The sequence below is a fragment of the Gobio gobio genome (genome assembly GCF_949357685.1).
Source record: "Gobio gobio genome assembly, chromosome: 7".
NCBI classification, from domain to species: Eukaryota; Metazoa; Chordata; class Actinopteri; order Cypriniformes; family Gobionidae; genus Gobio; species Gobio gobio.
Window position 1 is genome coordinate 35330773 of NC_137103.1, and position 8665 is coordinate 35339437.

Here is an 8665-nt window from a genome sequence, read left to right on the forward strand (position 1 = left end):
GTGTTAATACAAGTTGCTTTCAGTTGATACAGCTCAAACATGAATTTAGTCTGGGACTCAAGTCTTCTCTGTGAAACTGGGAGAAAATACATTGGTAATAAACCACTTTCTGATTTCTTTAGCTCTTGTGTCTTGGAAAAAGGCGGTTGCTAACAAGTGGTTAAATGGAACTACAGAGGCTGTCAGGGACATTAAAGGGATAGTTCACCCCAAAATGAAAATTCTGTCATATACTCACTTTTAAGTTGTTCCAAACCTGTATGAATCTTTTTCTTCTGTTGAAGAAGAAAATATATTTTGAAGAATGTTGGAAGAAAGAAACTCATACAGGTTTGGAACAACTTGAGGGTGAGTAAATGACAATTTTCATTTTTGGGCAAATCTACTTTAAGCATCATGTCGAACATGGAAACTCACCTGCTTGCAAGTCTGCTTTTACAGCCTTGTCATGTTTATACTAAATTTGTTGTCCATTTATAGCCTAACTTTAGCTTTTTTTTTTTTTACTTCTGGCAATTGTTAAGTTTCAAAATTCTTCAAACTGTTGTTTTCACAACTATTTTTTCCCCCACAAATTAAGATTAATTTGATTATCTTGATAACCCCAAAATCATTTTGTATTATGTACATTTTAATTGTATTTTGGAGAGGAAACCAGGGTGATGCTAACTTTTGGGATGGCCAACACAAATGTCATCCTTGCAGCATTCTATCCCCACCTCCAACATTACCTTTAGTGTTGCATTAGGAAGAAAACAGCGCTCAGTGACACTGGTCAGCAAAAAAGAAAGTTGTTTCAGACATGGAGAAAGTTGATGCATTTTCATGAAAGAATAAATATTTCAGAACGCAATAAATGAGGATCACTTAATATTTGAACTTTGATGTATTTACAATAGAATGGTAAAGCCAACTCAACCACACAACTAATAAAATAACAGCCAAGACAGAGATCAAACAATTGAGTGTGATGCGATATATTTGGTTAAAAAATTGAAGGGAACCGATCATTAAAACCCATCATAAATGACAAATACAAGATAAAAATGTATAAATGGCTGTGGCATTACTTTATACACATAAAAAAAATTATAATAAAAATAAAAAAAAGAGACAGCAAACTATCTGGCCGATCATTATTGGTATATGTAATTTGCTGATCTAAAAATGTAATTTCATTAATCTAGCCCTCACTTTCTTCATCCTCTACTGCAGCGTAGATACTCTGGTTTCTCCGTTTTATTTGAGGTGTTCCGCCCGTGTGACTCGCGGACCCCTGTGCCGTCTCACCACTGGTGCGTTTGGGGACCCTGGCTGATGTGAAGCCCCCCTCCTCTTCTGAGCTGCCCTGAGAGAGGGATGCTGAAGGAGGGGGAAGAGAAAGAGGCAGTGAGAACCGTAGTGGAGCCTCTGTCTCTGGTGCAGCACATGGGGGAGGTAAGATCAGTCTATTAGCTGTCTCTCGCTGGGGGCTGCTGTCTCTATCGCTGTCCTGGCTCCCCATCTGCCCTTCTGGAACCACTGCGTCTGTTCCTTTCTCCTCAGCACATCCTACTCCATTGTCCTCTTCCTCCTCCCATTCGTCCTCGATGGTGATTTCATCAGGGTTGTAGGAGCTGGAGAGGCCAGAGGTGTCGGTGGGGTATTCACTGGGTTCGTCTACACTCCCAGTGCTGTCCTCATCCTCCTCCTCTTCTGTTGCACCTGTGGCGCCCTCTTCCCCATAAGCCCGCCCATTTTGCCCAGCCAGGATGTAGATGTCCGTCAGGCCGAGGGTGGCACACAGCTCTGTTGTTTGGGGGTTGGTGGAGTAGGCTGGATGGGAATTGGGTTGAGGGCGGCTGGGGTCGTAGGCGGGCACCGTCAGGCTAAAATTTTCAGGGATGCAGAGGTCGCCGCTCAAATCGCTCACAACCTTCATCATAGCTTCCTCTGACGCACTGAAATCCCACCTGAAAGCAGAATAAAAAAATGTATTAATTTGCACCAAATTCCGATTAATACTGGAATTATTCTGATTACATAAGCATGTGATGTAAATGTGTTAACCCATTTTTCATAAACCAGCTAAGCCAAGTTTTCAAAATGGTATATGGCTATATTAACTCCAATACACTAAACTGACACACCAAAAGTTTGGGGTCAGTACTCATATATATACATGTATATATTACTTTCATTTAGCAAAGATGCATTTAATTGGACAAAAGTGACAGTGAAGACATTTATGATGTTATAAAGGATTTCCTTAAAAAAAATACTGTTAATTTTAACTTTCATTTCATCAAAGAATCTTGAAAAAGGATCATGAAAAAAAAAAAAAAAAAAATGTAAGGATAATTTGACCCTAGCTGCGTTTTCATTACCCTTCAAATTGCACAAATTGAAAATACGCCCAATGGAAACGCGTCATTTTTACAAAAACTCATCGTAAAAAACGTTTACACTTGCATGAGGTGGCAATTTTCAGGCAATTCAAAAAAGGAATATTTAGAAAAACTGCAATGGAATTTACAGGTCACGTGGCATAGGTAAAAGTCACATGATCATTCTGAATCCACAGTTTCTCTGTGAAATTGCGTAGAAACACCTCATATGCGGCTCCCAAGTATAAAGGGGCTTTCCTTACCCATAATGCTTGGATAACATGCTTAACGTCTCCTTCCATTAAAAATAATGGCTAGTGTGGTGACTGTGGTATACGTTAACCTAACAACATCCGTCCCCATGATTTTTGGAATGACTTATCGCCAGGGAAAAAAAAAATTTGCTTTAGTTTTTTTATCAACATTTAGAAAATATTTGTAAAGTATGTAATGGAAAGCAGGCTACTGAAGACTGAAGTAATGATGCTTTGCCATTACAGGAATAGATTACATTTTGAATTGTATTAAAATAGAAAAGAGTTATTTTAAATCGTAATAATATTTTCCTGTACTTTTGAAAAATGCATCCTTGGTGAGCGTAAGAGACGCCTTTCAAAAACATTGATTCTGTCTTGTAAACACCTTTTTATTTGGAATATTAAATTACACATTCAAACTAAATTAACTATGAGAACTATAGGGGACACGGGCAGCTCTAACAATTAAACCTATCAAAGGGCATCTCCAGATTTTCCTCAGGAGACTAGTGGGGAAAGATCAGAATTTATTTTGGAATATGCGGATTACTGGAATATGCAAAAAGAATGAAGGCTTCACAAGTAATCAAATAATGACGTGCATGTAAATGTGGTTATTATTGTAATGTGGACTGTACCGGGTGTGTAATCCGTTGTCTTGCGGGGGGTTCCAAAAATTGTTGGATGGTTTCTGAAGTCTGTCTGTCGCTTTCAAAATGGCCAGCCACTCTGGGTCATACTCGAGGTGCTCAGAAGAGCCCGGTCTGTCTGCTACCTCCACAATCTGCAATATCAAAACCTTTATTCACTCACAAAGATCTACTTCTTAGTCTACTACTAGATCTACTACTTGGATATTTGGTCAAAGCGGATCTTAAAATATGCTTGTTGATGGAAACCGCAGGATCATTACCTGAAGGAAGTCTCGATGTGGAAGACACTTGTCTAGTGAGAGAAACTTGGTGATCTTTGGGGCAGCATTGTTCTTAGCCTGATGTGACAAATAGCTTGTTAAGTACTTTTCAATAAATAATGAACTCTGATAGCTACATCTTATCTTAGGCCTGCTCATGTCTGTAGCATGTGACTGCAACTGAATAAAATAGAGATATTCCAGAAGATATTCTTTTCATAAGACAAGTTGAATTTGTTGTCATAAATTAAAAATACATACAAATTAATATATATAAAAAAGATTTCTCTAAATATGAATATCTAGTGGATTGAATACAAATCACATTAACATATTCTAGATATTCAAGCTTTTATTCATTTTACATTGCCAGCAAACAATGTTAATATATTAGTAAAATATGTGAAGGAGGCTTAAATCTAGAGTATCTGCAATAGCGTAATCTCTACAATGGTAACAGAAAGCTTGTATCTGTCAAAACCACTGACCCACCTCATGCTGCATCAGTGCAGCAAACTTCACGTGCAGGTGAGCGGAGAACCAGTAGCTGGGCTGCAGGTGGTCTAGAAGCTCTGCAGCAGCAGGGCTGCCCAGAGTACCGCTCTCAACTTCCTGTCTGAGGAACTTCTTCTTGCGCAGAAGCTGATTTGTGTTGCCGTAGTGATAAATGCCTCTCGGCCAATCATGCGTCATGAAGACGTCTACGGGCATCTTGATCTTGAGGTTAGAAATTATACATGGAAATAGTATTTTGCTAATAATTCATTTTCAGATTTTTCTTGAATTGAAAAAATTCAGTTTTTTTTCCCCTGAATCTGCATCCTTTTTATTGAACGTGTAAGATGTCTATTGATGCATTTCACATGACAAGGATTTACCTGTTTAAGCTTGAAGATGTCAACGTTTCGTATGTGGTACACGCTGCGTAAGGTATCTGGGTTGTATGGAGGGAACTCAAAGTGTCCTGAAATTGTATAAAAATAGTTCAAAATGTGGGTCTTATAACACAATTGATTTGGAATTGTTAAAACTCACCTTTCTTGTAATCGTGGGATTTAAATATTCCAGAAAGACCGCCAATCCTTACACCTCTAAAGCGTACGATGCCAGCATAACCTGAGTAATGAGGAACAATAAATCTATTGAGAACTGCTACTGCACTATCAAGAAAACTGAAACCCAAATGTATACCAGTCTTAATCTAAATACATATTAAAGGGGACACATCATGAAATTCTGACTTTTTCCTTGTTTAAGTGCTATAATCGGGTCCCCGGTGCATCTACCAACTCAGAAAACGTGAAAAAGGGCAACCCAGTAACATGTGGAGCATGTGGAAAAACAAGTCATCCTTCTGACATAGGAAGGGGATCTTATTATAATATTACCGTCCCTTAAACTGCCGCTATTTTGTTTTCGCGAGCGACAACGGTGAACAAGACCCTTGTGTGTATTTGACAGTTTAAACATAACAAAAAATGTGAAAGAGAAGTTACTCAAGAGACTTAACGTCTGACATCCAATTGTCTGTGTGCTTCAGATAAGTGCGCTCAGAAAACTATCAATTAGAAGTTTAAACTAATATAGCTCTAAAACGTGTGGAAATAATAAACTTTTAATGATGAAAGAAGAACTATGCTATCCGTGAGAGTGATCACAATATAGATGATAATCAAAACCAAGCAGATGTCTAGTTCGTATTTGTCAGAGAATCTGATTGAGGAAGGAAATGTGTGGAGAGGGGGCTGCACACTAGCCTGGTCCTACCAGACTCTCGTACATTTCATTTGTACAGAGAGTCTGGCAACTCTCCAATGACAAGCATTAACTTCCTTGAAGGCAGGTACTCTGTTGAAGTTTAAAACTATTGGATCTGCCATAACCAATAGCTAAATGTTTAGCTTAAAAGGTGTCATGAATTGAGAAATCAACTTTTCATTTATGGGAGTAAAAATTTTGTTTTATATGTGATAGTATTGCATTGTTACAAATCGTTTAATATCTATTGATTATGTGTACGTGTCTAACTGAACATAACTTAGCACGCTGTCAAAAGCTGAAGAATCCTTTATTTGAGGTGTTGTTGGTTCATTGTGCTGCGATTCGTGATCAGACTCGGACATGTATGGGCCAGGGCTCGCAAAGCCCAACGTCCCAGGGATATTTGTTTTCCAGACGGGCTACCAAAACGTAAATAGTCTCTTAAATAGTGAAATAACATTGCTTTCTTGATGTGCGTCATTCACTCTCTTGACTTGATATTTGAAGGAAAAATACAACCGCAGAAGTTTTGATCATGCTGATTTGTCTGACTCTGCAGTGAGGCTTATGTGTGTGTGTGTGTGTTAGTGATGCACAGTTCGCGGTTATATCCACCGATCGGGCAGGCCAAGTAATACAAAATAACATTCCAATTAATTGAGGGTGGATGAGAGATATATCATTGTGTTTGTTTGATAAAGACATTTTGTGAGGCCTCTGGGCCAATTTTTCCAGTTGCCGTTTTCCCACATGCTTTCAAAACAATTCTTCACATGTACTCACGGGGGAGCAGAAGCTCATTATAATATGCAAAGCTTATCCAATCATAGCAGTGGGCGTTTACTTCCAAGTCTTCAGTGTGGCACGCCCATAAAAACAGAGCGTTCCATGCAAGCCTGCAGCAGTCCTCTCAGAAACTGAAGCCTAGCCTACGCGCCTCGATCGGTGGCTGGTCCCAGTATAGCTCATAAACCCCACCTCTCCATGTATTACAATGGACGCGAGACAAACGAAACAATTCAATTAACCTTCAAATAATTGTTTCCTAAATATGGTTTCTGTCATTTTAGGCAGTTTTTAATCACAATGATTTCATTTCAAGTGTTCGTTTTTTTAAATAAGTTTCGTTTTAGTTAGTTATTTGATGCTATAAAAACGGAGTTGTCACTGAGGCACTAACAGAATTTTTTCAGGATTTTTGAAAAAAAAAATTGCATACATTTTCATAACGGTTTATTTCACACCAACATAATGAATTGTTCTTCATCTGCGAGAGTGTGGGTGGGCTTTTGATAATCGCGCCTCTACTTCCTGCTCTCTACTGCGCATCTCCGGTCCCGAGGTCACTACTGCGCTGACTCGGTCCCAAATCTGCGCAAGATGTCAGCGCCGTGTGCGGGCCTCCGAAAGCTTCAACTCTCGTCAGCGGAAGTCAATGAAGTCGCGTCGTCCATATTTTTTTACGGCCTATGGTTCCATGACAGAGGCTCAAAACCAGGGTAGAAAATAGCCTATTACTTATTAATTATGATGTTTTTGAATGTAAAAACCACGAGAACATCATAAGTTGACTTCAGACAACAGTATAAAAAGCCAGTTCATGACCCCTTTAAATTACATCTTGTAAAAATGGGCATAATAAGTCCCCTTTAACAATGTATATGCATTTGTGAGTATGAGCCAAAGATCTCACCCAGGTAATAGATGTTGGGAGCCACCCAGCCTCCGTACGGAAGCTCCTGCAGATGGTTTGATGCTTCATGGTTTCCACCAATGAAAATCGTCAGGACAGGAGCCTTCTTCTCACCAGAGTAGTACCTTGGAAAACCCATTGTCATGACATGAGAAACAATGGTCGACCAATATCACCAACACAATATTTACTTATAATCAACTCAAAAATATTTTATTCATCATATAATCCATAAATATGCAGTCTCTGTGTATACTGTGTCTCTGTAGTACACTCAATTATTCCCATTGAACTGATTGGTTAATATCTATCAACCTGTTTATCTAGAAGATTTTCAGTTGTATCCTTACTTGTAAAAAGTTTGCATTTGTCTGTATTTGGCAGGCACCGCCATGCACTTCATGTCTCCTTCATTTCTGACAGCCTGGAAGTCTCCGCAGCACAGAAGCAGGTCCACCTTCACACCTTCTTTATTCTCCAGGTAACTGATGCTCTCGTATATCTTATCCAGCTCTCCATGACAACAGCCTTCAACTGCCACCTTCATCTTTATTTCTCTAATCCACAGCGTTACACTCAAAGACGACAGAACGCGTTACCCCTCGGTCACCCTGTACATTTTAGTAGTTTGACATGATTCTTCCAGCAGCGGCTTTGCCTCCCTGCACACACATGCTACTCTGCTCATGCGTAGAACGATCATGTGACCAGCACACTAAATGCATTTTTATTCTTCATCCACACTTTCCGTGATTTTTATATTCGTTCTTCGTTATATATAAAACCTTTAAAAGCTTGGTTGCAAGGACATTAGGTTGCACGTTAACAAGTAAATTATTTAAAATATATGTGGAACATTGATATAAAATGTACAATAATTTTGTTTGTATAAGAATGAACCAATAATAATATTAATTTTAGTTTAAGGGTTTAGGGTAGAACGCTGGTAATATATATATATATATATATATATATATATATATATATATATATATATATATATATATATATATATATATATATATATATATATATATATATATATATATATATATATATATATATATATATATATATATATAAAAAAAATTAACTCCACCAGACATACAGCTGATATAACTGACTAAAAGACTGCTACTATCATCTGTTGCTTAATGTTTTTTACATTTTTATTTTTGTATTATTATTCATACTAATATGTTTTTTGTTGTTGTGTGTGTTTATTCGGCTAATCATTTTATGCCACTGAAGAATTTGATACTGAAATGATAATGTGGAAAGTGCAGGCAGGGCACTTTGTGGCATGCTTTGTCACATGGTATATGTTACTTTTCATAGCCATGTGCAATGTGGACTAATCAAATCCACTTGTGTTTCATAAACAAACGATTTCTTTAATCATTTCAAATTATACTGCTGGATGTAATCCATGGTCTTTTAATTTTAACCAAAATTTGGAATTAATCAACAGGAAAATATACTTTTTGTGCACAAAAATTCGCCCAACACGCTCAAATAAGGATTCAACTGGGAACCACATTTTTAAACATTTAATGAATCAATTTAAATGTAACTATTAATAGTTGAGCAATGAATAATAGTTTGAATAATGAACAAATGTTAATATTTAAATTATATAATTGTCTTTTAATTATTTACATTCCTTGATTTTTAA

At 37.5% G+C, this 8665-nt stretch overlaps 1 protein-coding gene across 1 annotated transcript; it reads right to left on the minus strand.

Moving 5' to 3' along the window:
* Nucleotides 1-505: 505 nt before the first annotated feature.
* On the minus strand, nucleotides 506-7707 carry dbr1 (debranching RNA lariats 1). The gene is made up of 8 exons (XM_079822360.1): nucleotides 7341-7707; nucleotides 6991-7115; nucleotides 4572-4652; nucleotides 4415-4500; nucleotides 4029-4253; nucleotides 3537-3614; nucleotides 3262-3407; nucleotides 506-1952 (listed from the first exon to the last, which is right to left on the minus strand). The coding sequence occupies exons 1-8, from the start codon at nucleotides 7535-7537 to the stop codon at nucleotides 1184-1186; spliced, it is 1707 nt and encodes a 568-aa protein (XP_079678486.1). The 5' UTR covers nucleotides 7538-7707; the 3' UTR covers nucleotides 506-1183.
* Nucleotides 7708-8665: the final 958 nt, after the last annotated feature.